The sequence below is a fragment of the Tachypleus tridentatus genome, chromosome 2, assembly GCF_004210375.1.
Source record: "Tachypleus tridentatus isolate NWPU-2018 chromosome 2, ASM421037v1, whole genome shotgun sequence".
NCBI lineage: Eukaryota > Metazoa > Arthropoda > Merostomata > Xiphosura > Limulidae > Tachypleus > Tachypleus tridentatus.
The window spans coordinates 15,042,741-15,061,536 of NC_134826.1; the positions used below are offsets into that span (position 1 = coordinate 15,042,741).

Below are 18,796 nucleotides of genomic sequence, written 5' to 3' on the forward strand. Positions count from 1 at the left end.
TCATATGCTTTCACTGTGCCAAGGCGGAAAATAGAGGCCTTTTTACAGGAAAATTGGAGAGGCCAGTGGAGTATACCTTCATATCCACCGGTTTTTGCAACTGGAAAAAGGCAAAACAGAAATGCAACCAACACCAATCCTCCTCTCAGCACAGATTCGCTATATCTTCAGAAGGTTCACTTGATGTAACTCCAGTGACTGTCCAGCTACATGATGGAAAAAAGAAGCAGCAGGAAGAATGCAAAAGAAGTCTAGCCAAAATATTCAGAAGTTTACGTTTCTTACTGCGTCAAGGTTTAGCATTACGTGGACATACTGATACGGAGGGGAACTTCCTGCAGTTAATGAAGCTACTGGAAGAGGAAGATCCTGAGTTGACGGCCTATTTGTCAAAGAAAACCATATTCACATCACCCCAGTCTCAGAATGAAATAATGGAGATATTCAGCCATCAAATGATGAGGAACATAGCACATGAAGTGCAGCAAAGTAAAATCTTTGCATAAATGGTTGATGGTACTCAAGATATTACAGGTGCCGAACAGGAAGCAATGTGTGTACGATACGTAGATGAGAACTTTGACGTCCATGAGACATTTCTTGGTTTGTAGAGTGTTTCCAATACAACTGGTGAAACAATATCTTTGACTATACTTGATGTACTGACTAGATTCAATTTACCACTGTCAGGATTAAGAGCACAAACTTATGATGAAGCCGCTAACATGAATGGTACGTACAGTGGATGCCAGGCAAAAAATAAAAGAGAAGCAACCGTCAGCTTTGTTTTTTCACTGCAGAGAATACACGGCTTATTTAATAATGCAACATGCAGTTGAAGCTTGTGAATGTGTTCGAGATTCTATCAAGTGGGTACATGAACTTGGTGTCTTGCTTCAGAGGTCAGGCAAATACAAGATAATCTTTGAAAATATTGTATCATCAGACAGCCACAATGGTCCAGTTAAATACATCCGCCCACTGTGTCCAACACGTTGGTTGTGCCGCCTATCTGCAATTACGTGTGCTAATGATCACTACAGTGACATTGTTGATTCTTTGTCTGAATTAGCAAATGAAAAATCAGATGTAGCAGTGAAAGCACGAGGTTTGCTGGACAGATTTGACAAAGGAAAGATAGTTTTAGGATTGTTGATGGCTCAGCATCCATTAGCTGCACTAGAGGAACTAAACCGTGCATTCCAAGCCATATCAGCGACAGTATCTGGCATGATTGTAGCATCTGCAATGACAGTTGAGCAATTGCGGGTGTTGCGAACAGAGGAATATCACAACAAGATATTTGATGAAGCTGAGAAAAGGTAACCTCCGTAGATATGGTGCCTATTGAACTACCACGCATTCGCAGACCCCTCAGAAGGATCACAGATGATGGCTCAGTGCACCATTCTGCAATAGCTAGAGATTACTACAGAAGCCAATATTTTGAATTTGTGGACACAGTCATAGAACATCTGACTACTAGATTTAATGCAGACAACAATGACTTGAGGCAATATCTGGCACTTGAGAACATGATCGCATGTGGCAAGATTGACAACTCGGTTATGAACTTCTATCCAGAAATCTCTGCACAACGGCTCGAGTTTCAGTTGAGCATGTTCAAAGGAACAGCAAAAGCAGTATCTCTGAAAGATGCGAAGGTTGCTTACTGTAAAATGCATAAAACAAGCCAGCAGATGTTTAGTGAAGTGTTTCTTCTCATGAAAATTTTACTTGTATGCCCAGTATCCAGCTGCGAAAGTGAACGCAGCTTTTCTGCATTAAGACAGTTGAAGACGTGGTTAAGGTCAACTATGTCTCAGTGCCGCCTCAACCATGTGACAGTTTTACTTGTATGTCCAGTATCCAGCTGCGAAAGTGAACGCAGCTTTTCTGCATTAAGACGGTTGAAGACGTGGTTAAGGTCAACTATGTCTCAGTGCCGCCTCAACCATGTGACAGTTTGTCACACTCACAAAGATGAGGTCGACAAGATAAATATAGAAGAGATTATGAAATAATTTATAAACAGATCATCACAGAGGAGGTCTACGTTTGGGAACATGTAGACAAGAGGACTAAATGAATCTTACTTCAATGAAAAGTATGAATAATTATGTACTACATTGTATTGATGTGCAATTTTCAAGAGTTCGCAAAGACATTTTAATTATTTTTATCAAACAACATGAACAGATTTTCAGTAGATATAAACTTATCAATGGTAATTACCAATTTTATTAATATTTGAAAACGTAATTCATCCAATGAAAGTTATTAGTAACCTTGTCAAGTATAATGGCCATCTTTGCAGTGTGCAGGAATAAATTCATGTGGCAGTTAATTTGTGACACATTTGTTTTAATTTTATAAACATTTTGAAAAATGTTCACAACACCTTACTTATACAAACTTACTGGAAACCTTGAAGTATCGTGGCAACAAGATTACTCTGTGACTGCTTGTTTACAGCTTTCAGGCTCACGTAATCAGATGTTACTAATTTGCAAATTGAACAGTTCACATAAGTGGTTGCAAAAATCATCCCCACCCCCCATCGGGTGTAAAAAAATCTACACCCCTGCTTTACGGTATCTGTTACTGTATTTTTCTCTTACTGCTGTAGACTAGATGTAAAATTGTATTTAATGCTATTTATGTTTTAATTCAAAAATTAAACTTTGTCTTGTTTTACCTTAATTTTCTTTTATGAATTTTAATAACTTGACTTCAACTTTTTACCGGGTGTTTGGCGCAGATAGGCTAGCCTAGTTGCTTTGTGCCATGAATCACCAAATCAACCAACCAGTCAGTCACTGCAGATTGTGAGAAATAATTAATTTATCGTAAACAGTTTCATACATTTAATTTTAATGTTTACTACTTTTTGCACTTTGTCTAATTAGTGTAACAAACGAAGGTGAGAGATTAAGGTGAATAAGCTGTTGAGTTATGCCACATGTACAAACATGCAGTGGCTGCCTGTGTTCCTTCGGTATATTCTATTTAATTTTAGTACCAAACAAACCAATGTTCCGATATTTTACATTTCATTTATTTTTGTTAAATTTAACACAAACTATATTCTTATGACTTTTCACACACTTGTATTGTGAAGTAAGCCTTTCTTTTTATGTCAGTTGTTCAGAGTAGTTTCTGTAGGTTTAAAATATGCATTTTAGAACACAGAAAATATCGGACATGAATAGAACGTTCCAGAATCACTGTATTATTTTTTCTAACTAAACAGTAAATAGCTTTAAGAAATTCCATTACTGTTCAGAGCAGTGGTTCTAGTCTAAATATGTCATGCTGTCATAGCAAACTCCGAGCCTTTACTAAATCTGAAGAGACGATTGTCTGAGTTATAAAGTATAGGATATATCTTTTCTATTGGTTACAAACATATCCAGTAAGCAATGATGGGGAGAATTACAGACAATTCTTATTTCTGACAAATTTCAGGATAGTAACAATGCTGAAACTTTAATCAACATGATGGTTTTCTCACAACATCTAGGAAAGCCTCCAGAGGTATGAATAACATTTTGAATGTTACACTATTAATTGACAAAAATTATAAAACAAGGGTATTTCATGTAGTAGTTTCTGAGTAAAGAATGTTTTGAGTGTAATAATTTTAAGATTGTTTTAAGAAGATTACATTAATATATATTAACAAGTTTGTTTTTAAGATTATATTAATATATATTAACAAGTGTTTGTTTTTTAGAAGATTATGTTCTCCCAGTGGCTCAGCGGTATGTCTGCGGACTTACAATGCTAAAAACCGGTTTTCGATACCCGTGGTGGGCAGAGCAGAGATAGCCATTTGTGTAGCTTTGTGCTTAATTCAAAACAACAAGAAGAAGATTATATTAATATATGTTAAACAATACGTTTCTGCTTTTAATTTTGTACGGATTCTAAAAAAACAAAACACAACGGGACAATGTGGTAGCAATATAAATTGCTTTTATTTTAATATGTATGGAATTTTACCTGGTATACCAGAAAAATCGGTTATTAAATGATTGATTGACGTTAAGGTATTACGATTGAGAGGGTGCATGTTGCTTTGACGCTATATCATTTATTTGGCATTAGGAAGGTTAATCACATACATCAATTGTAATAAATTTTATGACGCAGTAAATATATCAATGAAATAGCCTTTTTTCTTCAATAAGAGAAGCTTTTTCTAACTTATTCAGAATTTAAATTCTTTCAGTCATTCATTCGTTTTCAAATAAGATGGATTCTACGTTTTGTTGAATTTTCTGTTGATATTTTCCACTCTCATCTTTGTGCCTGGAAATACTCTTGAAATGAGTGCGAACAATGATGAAGTGCCTCGAGATGATGCAGGTGAGAAAAGTTTGAAAGACCCAAATTCTGGGTGAAGAAGAATGTAATCTATAATTTTTTATCGTTCTTTAGGTGAATACTTTTAATTGAGGACAATTTTGAATTGATAGCTATTTAGTTCACAATAATATAGTATTAATAATATAAATAAAAACCTTTGTCTGTCGTTATCGGTATAATTACATATTGTGATTCCGAAATGTGAATGGGTTAAATTTAAATAATTCACATACTTATAAAGGAATAGCGAAAGCCCCATTGAGATAATTGTTTTAGTTCTACTTTTACTTAACTTAAATAAAGCTACGAGTTTTACTTTTTTTATCATCTTAAGCTTAACTAAAATGGTTCAAACAAATTAAAGTGTCAAGATAGTAAACTTCATTCAGACGTAAATCACAGAACCGTATGCAAATATTTCTTCAGTTGGTTGGATTTATTGTTGAAATAATAAACATTTAAATTATAACTAAAAGTAAACTATATGTAGGTCCAATTGTCATACTAATGAGAAATTTATCAGAAATGGCATGGTGGTTATGATGTAATTTTTTTCAGAGAAGCTAGTTTGACAATTGGGCCTAGTTAAAGCCAGACAAAACATCGGTCCTTAGCTGGTATGTCCGTTCAGTGATCACATGTATTAGCTAGCGCACAGAAATGTACGTGTGTGTGTGTACATTGGTGATGTATATGTACAGTTTTATCTTTTCTTGTGTAATAAATGCCCCAAGAGGCAACTTTTCTCACATAACTTACGTCATACATCAGCCAAATATACATAGTTTATCTACTGTTACTGAAAATTTTGTCTCCTATAAAAACATAAATAAAATAGGGGGAGGATACAAATACGTTTTTCCCATAGCTATGGGTGTAAAGCCAAGAAAGTTCTAGTTCGTTTGATGTGTTATGGGATATGTTTTATGTGGCAAATTTAAGGTTGTGTATGGGCCCAGGGGCTAATAATTTTGTGGCTCTATATCCTATATAATTTTACATAGGATAAAATTATCAATGGGCCCCAATTAAGACTGTGGGTCCTGGGACTGAGCCCCCTCTAGCTCCTGGCTAAATATGCCACTGTATGTTTTGAAATGATCCCTTACAGTTTTGAGCACATTTGTTGGCTTGTAGTTCTTACTGTTAAATAGAGAAAATGTCAAGACCACTGTTGTTGTTTTTTGGCATTCTAATCGTTTTGAGTAAACTTGCTCAAGAAAAGCACTTTACCATTAGAAACAAAGCACAATAGAAATAAACATTCTCAATCAAACATTACAAGTTTCAACAAATAGATACTTTTGATTTCAATGTTTTAAAATTTCCATTCTTGAACATGAATATTCTAAATAAGTTATTTGACAATTTTTATTCCTCTAAGCTAATTAGATACAATCTAATTTGTTCACCATTACAGAAGTTAATATTGAAACACAGTCTCTTATTTCACAAACATTTTAAACACAACATCCAAGTGACATTCTTACTACAGCTGTACACTTTAATACCTTCAGATGCTGTTTAGTGAGCAAATGTAGTACATTCACTACCATTGGCTTCATCTCTTGTAGGCCTAAGCTCATATTAATATAGTTAATAACTATATGTAGTATCACAATGCATCATTAGTTTAGTTCAATGAGGGTTTGATAATTATTTCCTTGAATTTAATAAGAAATGCTGTAACTTTCCAGACACTTATGTGTTTCCTTATTATCTTACACAGAAGATGTAACAGTATTCCTTCCTGTAGCCAGTTCAATGTGTTTGTTAAGTGTCAGTGGTTAGTTAGAAAACAATGGTAGTGTTAGATGCATCATATTAATTTATTTGTCTCATATTTAATATTGTCATATGGTATACTGTTCAGGTGTTATTTTATTTAATATTGTCATATGGTATACTTTTCAGGTGTTATTTAATATTGTCATATTTTCTTGGATTGTTCAGGTGTTATTTTATTCAGTATTTTTATATGGTATACTGTTCAGGTGTTATTTTATTAAATATTGTCATATGGTATACTGTTCAGGTGTTATTTAATATTGCCATGTTTTCTGGATTGTTCAGGTGTTATATTACTTAATATTGTCGTATGGTATACTGTTCAGGTGTTATTTTATTTAATATTGTCATATGGTATACTGTTAAGGTGTTATTTTTATTTAATATTGTCTATGGTATACTTTTCAGGTGTTATTTTTCTTAATATTGCCATGTGGTATGCTGTTCAGGTGTTACTTTATTTTCTTACATAGTATTTTGTGTCTTCATCAACATCAGTTTTTGATTGTTCTTTAGTAAAATGACTGTTACAAATTCAACACAGTTTAAACAGTAACAAGTCGCATAAGTTAACACATGTCACTCTTGTTTGATGTTAGACTGGGATTTCTTAACAATTTTTGAGGGTCAAAAGATACATTATGGAGGATTGGAGAAACATTAGGCACACTGTACTAGATATGTTTAAATAAATTTACTACTTTGGCTTTAGTTCAAGTCAAGAGGTAGTGTGTTTGTATGGCACACTATTATTTATTTATTGTTATGGTTCAAGTTGAGAGGTGGTGTGTTTGTATGGCACACTATTATTTATTTATTTTTATAGTTCAAGTCCAGAGGTAGTGTGTTTGTATGGCACACTGTATTATTTATTTATTGTTATGATCCAAGTTGAGAGGTAGTGTATTTGTATGGCACACTGTATTATTTATTTATTGTTATAGTTCAAGTCCAGAGGTAGTGTGTTTGTATGGCACACTGTATTATTTATTTCTTGTTATAGTTCAAGTCCAGAGGTAGTGTGTTTGTATGGCACACTGTATTATTTATTTATTGTTATAGTTCAAGTCCAGAGGTAGTGTGTTTGTATGGCACACTGTATTATTTATTTATTGTTATAGTTCAAGTCCAGAGGTAGTGTGTTTGTATGGCACACTGTATTATTTATTTATTGTTATAGTTCAAGTCCAGAGGTAGTGTGTTTGTATGGCACACTGTATTATTTATTTATTGTTATAGTTCAAGTCCAGAGGTAGTGTGTTTGTATGGCACACTGTATTATTTATTTATTGTTATAGTTCAAGTCCAGAGGTAGTGTGTTTGTATGGCACACTGTATTATTTATTTATTTTATAGTTCAAGTCGAGAGGTAGTGTGTTTGTATGGCACACTGTATTATTTATTTATTGTTATGATCCAAGTTGAGAGGTAGTGTGTTTGTATGGCACACTGTATTATTTATTTATTGTTATAGTTCAAGTCCAGAGTTAGTGTGTTTGTATGGCACACTGTATTATTTATTTATTGTTATAGTTCAAGTCCAGAGGTAGTGAGTTTGTATGGCACACTGTATTATTTATTTATTGTTATAGTTCAAGTCCAGAGGTAGTGTGTTTGTATGGCACACTGTATTATTTATTTTTATAGTTCAAGTCCAGAGGTAGTGTGTTTGTATGGCACACTGTATTATTTATTTTTATAGTTCAAGTCGAGAGGTAGTGTGTTTGTATGGTATACTGTATTATTTATTTATTGTTATGATCCAAGTTGAGAGGTAGTGTGTTTGTATGGCATACTGTATTATTTATTTCTTGTTATAGTTCAAGTCCAGAGGTAGTGTGTTTGTATGGCACACTGTATTATTTATTTATTGTTATAGTTCAAGTCCAGAGGTAGTGTGTTTGTATGGCACACTGTATTATTTATTTATTGTTATAGTTCAAGTCCAGAGGTAGTGTGTTTGTATGGCACACTGTATTATTTATTTATTGTTATAGTTCAAGTCCAGAGGTAGTGTGTTTGTATGGCACACTGTATTATTTATTTATTGTTATAGTTCAAGTCCAGAGGTAGTGTGTTTGTATGGCACACTGTATTATTTATTTATTGTTATAGTTCAAGTCCAGAGGTAGTGTGTTTGTATGGCACACTGTATTATTTATTTATTGTTATAGTTCAAGTCGAGAGGTAGTGTGTTTGTATGGCACACTGTATTATTTATTTATTGTTATGATCCAAGTTGAGAGGTAGTGTGTTTGTATGGCACACTGTATTATTTATTTATTGTTATAGTTCAAGTCCAGAGTTAGTGTGTTTGTATGGCACACTGTATTATTTATTTATTGTTATAGTTCAAGTCCAGAGGTAGTGAGTTTGTATGGCACACTGTATTATTTATTTATTGTTATAGTTCAAGTCCAGAGGTAGTGTGTTTGTATGGCACACTGTATTATTTATTTTTATAGTTCAAGTCCAGAGGTAGTGTGTTTGTATGGCACACTGTATTATTTATTTTTATAGTTCAAGTCGAGAGGTAGTGTGTTTGTATGGTATACTGTATTATTTATTTATTGTTATGATCCAAGTTGAGAGGTAGTGTGTTTGTATGGCATACTGTATTATTTATTGCCACTGTCATTACAGTGTTGGGTTACTATGTGAACATCAGGTGTTATTAGTTTTGAATTTTATTATTATGCATTTGTATAGACTTTGCTTTGCCTTATTGGTTTAATATACATGTTAGGACTAAGTTGGCTGAACGTTTGTTGGATGTTTGTGAAAATGTAGCTGAAAACATTGTTAATGAGGGCACATAACTGGTGAAATAGTGCATTCTACTCTTTATAAGTAGAAATGTAAGAAGAAGAATATATTAATTAGCTGTACTGCTCACCTGGTTTTGTAATTTCTTTACAAGTATGTAGCCATGTCTATCAGAAGATAATATTTGTCATAAGTCATATTGTATCTAGTAGATATTTAATTAGCTATAATTTTGACTGGATGTATATGTAGGTAGCTTGGTTGTATCAGAAGCTAATACTGATTTGTTAATGTGTTTCTTTACATACTGTCATTCACAATTTTCAGTCAGTGCTTCAGTTAACAAGTAAAAATAAGGAACTGCCAGTTCGCAGTCAGTTTTGTACTTGACAGCAAATAAAATTAAGGTATTCACAAATGAACTTTGTAGTTAAAAGTTACTGTCAGTTATTTTGCTATATAAATTGTATTTGTATTAAAATGTGTGTACACATTGTGGATAAAACTAAATGTTTGTAGGACTCAGACCTTGAAACTTGGTGTAGTGTTATATATATATATCATAAATTGATATTTTTTTTGCTAGAGAAATTTATATCTGCGAAATAAGTTTATTTTAAAAAAATGTTTAAAATTATTCAAGTATTTTAAGTATATTAAATCCATGTTGAGGTTACTGCATGTTTTATGTATTTTATATGCTATTGTATGAAGTTCATGTGTGAAGTTACATTATATGAAATATTCTTCAATATATTAGCCTACATGATTCACACTAATGAAGAAGTTTCAGGACAGGGTATTACTATCAAACCTCCTAAACCTTTAGAACTAGTGTGTAACACAACTGAGGACTTGTCTTCTGCTGTAACTTGGTGAGTATTTTTAGTTATGTAAGATTTCATATTATATGATTGTTTTATCATTGTAAAGTTTGTGCATTGACATGAAAGAAACTGATGAAATTTTGTTTAAGGATTTCAAGTTTCCTGTTTTCCAGCAGAAAGACATGCACTGAATGGAACAATCTAGAAAAGACATGGTACTAGAAAAAGTGTGATGAAACTAAGTTGAATGGATGGCAATTGCCTTTTGTAGAAACACAAATGTAAGGACAACATTTCAAAAGTTGTCTGCATTTCTTCTGCAGACAAAAGGCAGGAGACTTTCAAAACGTCCTTCTCTACAGTTGTGTTTCTACAACTGAAAGTTTCCATCTATTAATCCAAGCTTCATTATGAATATTCTGCCTAAACAACCTGTCAAAGAATGAGAGGAATTAATTATGACATATTCCTGCATCACAAAATGACACTTGAAAGGATAAACAAATGTGTTAAAACTAGTGTTTGTATGTCTTAGTTGTAGTTAGTTAGTGTTTTCTAAAGATGTTTTCATTTGGTAAATGACTAACATTTTTGAGTGGAATTTTGGAAAGTTTCTAGTTGTCAGTAAACTTTGAACAACATAGAATATGTTAAGTATTTATTAATTTTCATGGCCTAAACTTCTAAATAAATTTTAACCTATTTCAGTTATGTAGTAGTAATTTGTCATGTATAATCATTATTCTAATTGTAACTAAACCAAGTGTCTCAAGATAATTTTGGACACCTAAATTTCTAAATCTACATTCTGGACTACTTACTGTTTTTTCCAGGGAAAGAAAAGCATATATAACAATACATTTTGAACTGAATAGTATTCTGTACTTGTTATACTTCAGAATAAAACTTGATGAATTTGATACAGGAATGACATAACATGTGTAGATAGGAGTAACTTACTAAATCATTTTCAAATTATATAAATGTGTGAATCATAAATCGAAAATCTTTGAGATTTTATTAAAGTATTAATCCATAATGATAAGAAAACCCACTTGTAGAGAAAATTATATATTTAAAAAAAGACTGGTATGGGTAGAGAAAGCACTAATAGAGGAGCGAACAACGTTTCGACCTTCTTCAGTCATCGTCATGTTCACAAAGAATCTCATGTTTTGTCATACACAGTACATTATTCTTGATGGTGAGAAGTCCACTTGAAATAACAGTGTATTTCAGAATGGTTGGTATGGGTATTAAGGCATTTATTGATAATCAGAGAACAGTGTTTCAACTTTCCTAGGTTATCTCCAGGTCTATAAAACCTTTTTGCTTAGATATATTTTATGAAAGTACAGTTTAATCTTAAAGAAAAGTTTGTTGTCCATATTGCTTGTTTTTATTGTTTTTCTGTTTCAGGAGATTTGATGTGGTTTGTTCTGTAGTACTTCTTGTCCTGGTGTAGTTTTTTTAAGTATACAGCAACTCTTATAAAAACAGGAAACATTTATATTAAATGGTAATAGTACAGGTAACTTAAATACACCTATAATTGTATTATTCTGTGCTTTCAGGTATAAGGATGGGTCACTCTTGGTTAGTGATGATAGAATCAAGATTTTCTCTGAAAATAACTCCATGATTGTGAAAACAACTACTGAAAATGATACTGAGAATACCAGTGTATTGTGACAGCCACTAATATTAATGCTACTATTGTAGTTCGCAGTAAGTCTCTTTTAGCATATTGTTGACTGGACCTGAGTTGTGGCAGAAATTTCCCTTTTATAAATTCCTGGAGTGTGCTTGTACATGTTGCTACAGCAGTTGTTAAGTTACAAGGCAATGGTTTTGCTTACTAGTACATTGAATGTGTGAAATTACATTGAACTTTAGTGTATTACTTGTTAACCGTTAAACAGCAATCATTGTCAATTGACGCTGCTTACTAGTGACAGCCACTAATATTAATGCTACTATTGTAGTTCGCAGTAAGTCTCTTTTAGCATATTGTTGACTGGACCTGAGTTGTGGCAGAAATTTCCCTTTTATAAATTCCTGGAGTGTGCTTGTACATGTTGCTACAGCAGTTGTTAAGTTACAAGGCAATGGTTTTGCTTACTAGTACATTGAATGTGTGACATTACATTGAACTTTAGTGTATTACTTATTAACCGTTAAACAGCAATCATTGTCAATTGACGCTGCAAAATTTTGGATATATAGATATTTAATCTCAATTTTAACAATACTGAGAGATTATAGGAATATAACTAAACAATTATAACTGAAGAAAAGACTTTCAAGATCTTCTGTAAATGTAATTCTACAAAAATGCATATACTAACTGAGGAAAAAGTTAGGACACCCGCCCCCTAATAGCTAGTGTTACCCCCTTTGGCTGAAATAACTGCAGTGAGACGCTTCTTGTAGCCATTTATTAGTCTCTGACATTGGTCTGAAGAAAGTTTGCCCCACTCCTCAATGCAGAGTTCAGGATTTTTAAGGAAAAATAAAACTATTAAAAATTTTCATGTATTTGAATGTGTAAATTATAAAATCTAATGTGGAAACAAAATTCAGGGATCATAAATACAAATAAATCAGTTTGTGTGAGCTTCTGTTGTGTATATACTTATGTTAAAACTGACCAAATGGAAGTGTTTCTTGTTCTGATTAGTAGAGAACTGTAGAGTTCAGTTGAGTCACAGTGTGAGTCGCATACTTAGTTTTTTCTTATGCGACCTTGCTAGATACTACAGTTTTTTTACAGCTGAACGTTATCATGAAATGACACAAGTAAAACATTTCTCTCTTATTTGTGATTACCACATGAAACGTCACATATTACTATTAATTGATAAGATGAGATATCTACATATGAGCCCAAAATAATTGAAGAAATTTTCATTACCATACTGTAATCAGCTGGTTGGCAATACCATATTATCATCAGCTTGTTGAAATTACCATATTATCATTAACTTGTTTGAATTACCATATGTCATTAACCTGTTGAAATTGCCATAGTATCATCAGCTTGTTGAAATTACCATATTATCAACTTGTTGAAATTACCATATTATTGTCAGCTAGTCAAAATTACCATATTATTATTAATTTGTTGAAATTACCATATGTCAGCTAGTCAAAATTACCATGTTATCATTAGCTTGTTGACTTTAGCATGAAAGCTCATAAGATGTGATTTTCCTCATACAGAGTATTTTTATGTATGATACATCGACTGAATAACTTTAATAGATGTGTTTTTCCTTGCAATTAATATGTTTATGTATGCTATATAGATTGAAGAACCGTAATAGATGTTCTTGCTGACATGAAATTTGGAGTATGAAAGAAACTTAAGTTTAAGTTTAGATTTTGATCTAATTTTAATAAAAAACATTAGGTAATTTGTGTGCATATGCAAGATTTATTTTTATAATTTAAGTTTAATAATTCGGAGTTTGTGTTATGCTTATCTTAAGTGCGAAAAGAAATTGTGGGGATGTCATAATGGAATTAAAATAACATTTGATTCAAATTTAAAAGGAAACCTTCACATAAAAGAAATGCTAGTGAAAGTGTGTTGAAATTAGTTGTTACAATAATAATATATATATAAATATATTCAGGTAAAAGTTTTTATTCTTTATGTTTCCATGTTGAGCTGACTTGTTGCTGGATTCTTACTGTTCATATTTATATGCTGAGCTGACTTGTTTGATAATGGATATTTATTGTTCATGTTTAACTGTTGAGTGTACTTAATGGATATTTATTGTTTATATTTAAATGTTCAGCTGACTTGTTACTGGATATTTATTATTCATCTGTACATGTTGAGCTTAGTGCCTTATGACTGGATATTTACTGTTCATGTTTATATGCTAAGCTGACTTGTTAATGGATATTTATTGTTCGTGTTTATATGTTGAGCTGACTTGTTACTGGATACTTGCTGTTAACGTTTATATGTTGAGCTGAATTGTTAATGGATATTTATTGTTAATGTTTACCTGTTGAGCTGAGTTGTTAGTGGATATTTTTTGTTGATGTTTATATGTTCAGCTGACTTGTCACTGGATATTTATTTTTTCATGTTTACATGTTTAGCTGACTGCCTTATGACAGTATGTATACTGTTTATGTTTATATGCTGAGCACACTTTTTAATGGATATTTATTGTTCAAGTTTATATGTTGAGCTGATTTGTTACTGTATACTTACTGTTAATATTTTTAAGCTGAGCTGACTTATTACTGGATAGTTATTATTAATATTTACCTGTTGAGCTGAGTTGTTAGTGGATATTTATTGTTAATGTTTACCTGTTGAGCTGACTTGTTAATGGATATTTATTATTCATGTTTACATATTGAGCTGAGTGCCTTATGACTGAAAATTTACTATTCATGTATATATGTTGAGCTGACTTGTTAATGGATATTTATTGTTCATATTTACCTGTTGAGCTGAGTTGCTAGTGGATATGTATCATTTATGTTTATATGCTGTGCTGACTTGTTACTGAATACTTATTGTTCATGTTTACCTGCTGAGCTGACTTGTTACTCAATACTAACTATTCATGTTTATATCATGAGCTGACTTATTACCTGATAGTAATTATTAATATTTATCTGTTTTGTTGAGTTGTTAGTGGATATTTATTTTTGATGTTTATATGTTGAGCTGACTTGTTAATGGATATTTATTGTTCATGTTTATATGTTGTGCTGACTTGTTACTGGACAATTACTGTTTATCTTTATATGCTGAGCTGAGTGCCGTATGACTGAAAATTTACTATTCTTGTGTATATGCTGAGCTGACTTGTTAATGGATATTTATTGTTCACGTTTACATGGTGAGCTGACTTCCCTATGACTGGATACTTACTATTCGTGTTTATATGTTGAGCTGAGTTGTTAAAGGATATTTATTGTTCATGTTTACCTGTTTAGCTGACTTGTTAATGGACACTTAATGTTCATGTTTATAAGCTTAGCTGACTTGTTACTGGATAGTTACTGTTCATGCTTATATACTGAACTGACTTATTATTGGACACTTATTGTTAATATTTACCTGTTGAGCTGAGTTGTTAATGTATATTCATTGTTCGTGTTTACCTGTTGAGCTGATTTCTGTATAGATATGTACTGTTCATGTTTACCTGCTGAGCTGACTTGTTACTGGATACTTACCGTTCATGTTTATATGCTAGGCTGACTTGTTAATGGATATTTATTGTTCATGTTTGTATGCTGAGCTGAATTTTTACTGGATAGTTATTGTTCATGTTTGTATGCTGAGGTGAATTTTTTTACTGGATAGTTATTGTTCATGTTTTCATGTAATGACTTATTAATGGATATTTATTGTTAATGTTTACATTTTGAGCATACTGCCTTATGGCTGAATATTTCCTGTTCATGTTTATTTATTGAGCTGACTTGTTAATGGATATTTATTGTTAATGTGTACCTATTGAGCATGCATCCTTATAACTAGATATTAATTTATCTTTGGAAAACATGCTGTATTGAAGATATTATTATTTATTCATGTTGACCTAATTTTGGTTGTGTTTAACATGTATTTACACAGTACTGACTTAACTCTTGCCAGTGTTATTGTGTTAATCTTTACTCAGTAGATTTTTGTTGATGTAGTTTGGTGACTTTGTTAATACTGAAGTTAGTAAAAAAGTATATTTTACAAGTGAATGGGGAATGCTAGAACAAGTACATATGTACTGTTTGTTTATTTCAGTTTAATATTTTTTGAATGAATGTTTAAAAGGTCAGTTTTTGTGTTACCTTGAATTGTGTGTTAAGTGGCTTATAATCAAATTTCTTGTCAAACAGCTCGTACGGAGTTAGTTGAAGTATTTCATAGTTCGCTGAACCTTCTTCAGGGAGACAGGTTGGTCTTACCCTGTAATGTGAAAGGAATCCCAGCACCAACAGTCACTTGGTTGAAAGGTATGTTAAATACTGTTGAGCTATAGAAAGTGTGTGTAAAAGACATTACAATCCTTACTTATGAACTGTTGGCTAAAGAGAGGGTTGAGAGCTTCTCACTGCTCTTTTTAACTGTTAATGAGAAGCTGTTTTATTATGTTTGGATTTCTGCTTTGAATTTTGAGGATGGAATTTGGTGGACCATTGTTTCTTTATTTAAATATCGAGAGTTTTCCAGATCTAGTCTGAGTTTATATCTAATTTGTGATTGTTTCACCAGATTTCTTCTTTATCTGATGTGATTATTAAGAAAACTTTTTTTCTATATCACTTATAATAATTCAAAATTATTTTTCTGTTGTAAATGTGAGTTCAGCGAAGATACTTAATTTGTTTTTTAGTATACGAGGAAAAAGTTGTTTAATTTAAATGTGTTTTCAGTGTTGATAAAAAACATCAAACTTTTCACACTGTTAATATTAGTGATTTGGTTGGTCACTGTTAATATTAGTGATTTGGTTGGTTACTGTTAATATTAGTGATTTGCTTGGTTACTGTTAATATTAGCAATTTGGTTGGTTACTGTTAATATTAGTGATTTGGTTGGTCACTGTTAATATTAGTGATTTGCTTGGTCACCGTTAATACTAGTGATTTGGTTGGTCACTGTTTATATTGGTGATTTGCTTGGTCACTGTTAATATTAGTGATTTGTTTGGTCACTGTTTATATTAGTGATTTGCTTGGTCACTGTTAATATTAGTGATTTGGTTGGTTACTGTTAATATTAGTGATTTGGTTGGTTACTGTTAATATTAGTGATTTGCTTGGTTACTGTTAATATTAGCAATTTGGTTGGTTACTGTTAATATTAGTGATTTGGTTGGTCACCGTTAATATTAGTGATTTGCTTGGTCACCGTTAATACTAGTGATTTGGTTGGTCACCGTTTATATTAGTGATTTGCTTGGTCACCGTTAATATTAGTGATTTGTTTGGTCACTGTTTATATTAGTGATTTGCTTGGTCACCGTTAATATTAGTGATTTGGTTGGTTACTGTTAATATTAGTGATTTGGTTGGTTACAGTTAATATTAGTGATTTGGTTGGTTACTGTTAATATTAGTGATTTGGTTGGTTACAGTTAATATTAGGGATTTGCTTGGTCACTGTTAATGTTAATGATTTGCTTGGTCACTGTTAATATTAGTAGTTTGGTTGGTCACTGTTAATATTAGTGATTTGCTTGATCACTGTTAATATTAGTGATTTGCTTGGCCACTGTTAATGTTAGCAATTTGCTTGATCACTGTTAATGTTAGATTTGCTTGGTCACTGTTAATATTATTGGTCTTATAGAAACTTTGTATTTGTATGTATTCACCTCAACTGAATGATAGATATTCATAGTGAATAATAATAACCTAATTATGTGTCTTCAATTAGTTTTAAATCATCTCAGTTTCATTTTACTTAATTATAATGTATACATGAAAAAAATGGCTGGTCTGGGTAGAGAAAGGACTATGTAGAGGAGCGAACAATGTTTCGACCTTCTTCCATGACCATTCTTTTACACGTATAATTTTCTTTACAAGTGTGTTTTCTCGTCATCACGCATTAATAATAATTCGTTTTTTGTTAAAATTGTAAACGTATTAATAAGTAGATATCATATTTTAATATTTATAACATCTATATTTATGGAAAAAAAAATTAGATTATTTATTTAGTATGAAACTGGGAACTTTTGTGAGTTTTGTTTTTTCTTTTACATAGAAAAACAAGATAAATTGGCAAGGAATTTCTTTTTTATAAGAGGAAATTAATGTGATAATATGACAGAGCTTGAGAAAGAAACAAACACTTAAGTGTCTCATTGTTTTACTTTATGATACGTGTATATTAGTGACAGAATAACTTGTTTGAAAGTAACTTTTCATATTTTAAATTGTTCTGTCCAAACCTGTTTCTAATGGGAAGAAAAATAGTTACATGTGTCAGAAGACAGTTCTTGTTTTTCTGTCATTACAAATATGACATCAAGTGCTGGTAAGACATTTTAGAAATATGAACTACCTTAGAGATAGTATTGTGTGGCCTCTTGGTGTATATCTGGTGTGAATAATTTGTATTTTCTGTAGATGGGAATTCTCTGAATACGTCAGACACACGTATTAAGTTTGAAGCTAATGACAAAGGAATTCCTAATGCTAAACTTATCATAGAACAGTTGGACTATGAAGATAGAGCACACTACACGTGTGAAGCTAGTAATGGAGTAAACAATGTTACAGCCACCATCCTGGTCAGAGTAAAAAGGTCAGTCTGTCTTCTCGTTCTTCAGTAATGTATCACTTTACAGTATTCTTGTACAAGTGTTTTTATAGATTTTTTAATACAACAATAACAGTGTTTGAGAATCAAATATTACTTATATTATTTTTCTTATTTGTATAACTTTCTAGTGTTCTGTTTTGTTGTCCAGTCACTACATGCATCACTTATTGTGTTGTTTGCATCAGATAGGACTGGCATGACCAGATGGTTAAGGCATTCGATTTGCAATCTGAGAGTCATAGGTTTGAGTCCTCATCACACCAAACATGCTCTTTCTTTCAGCTGTAGATACATTGTAGTGTTATGGTCATTCACACTATTCATTAGTAACTTCCTTTAGCTGCAGACACATTACAGTGTAATGGCCTTTCACATTATTCATTAGTAACTTCTTTTCAGCTGCAGACACATTATAGTGCAATGGTCATTCGCTCTATCCATCAGTAAAAGAATAGTCCAAGAGTTGGTGGTGATCACTAGCAGCCTTCTCTCAAGTCTTTCATGCTAAATTAGGGACACCTAGTGCAGATAGCCCTTATGTAGCTTTGAACAAAATTCAAATCAAACAGGGCAAACATTTTCGAGGCAAATATGTGCACCATGTCCTTGGTTGGTACGTGTACCTGGTCATAAGACAGGTGTGTCAACCATTTACCGTGGTTGGTACATGTACCTGATCGTAAGACAGGCATGTGCACCATGTACCGTGGTTGGGGTACATCTACCTGAT

At 32.2% G+C, this 18,796-nt stretch overlaps 1 protein-coding gene and 1 long non-coding RNA gene across 3 annotated transcripts in view; both read left to right on the forward strand.

Annotated features, from left to right (window-relative positions):
* The first annotated feature begins 4,220 nt into the window (after window positions 1–4,220).
* Window positions 4,221–18,040, forward strand: LOC143238506 (uncharacterized). 2 transcript variants are annotated; one of them, XR_013020617.1, is made up of 5 exons: window positions 4,221–4,371; window positions 9,686–9,800; window positions 11,327–11,480; window positions 15,630–15,746; window positions 17,871–18,040. It is a non-coding gene; the product is annotated as an uncharacterized LOC143238506 (long non-coding RNA). The 2 variants fall into 2 exon arrangements; XR_013020620.1 differs by having other exon boundaries at window positions 4,338–4,414.
* The window catches only part of LOC143244010 (basigin-like), a 428,663-nt gene continuing 427,629 nt past the window's right edge, over window positions 17,763–18,796 (forward strand). Inside the window, exons 1-2 of the mRNA XM_076487948.1 lie at window positions 17,763–17,778; window positions 17,871–17,999. Of these exons, the coding sequence (XP_076344063.1) occupies window positions 17,763–17,778; window positions 17,871–17,999 (145 nt within the window). The remainder of the gene's footprint in view (window positions 17,779–17,870; window positions 18,000–18,796) is intronic.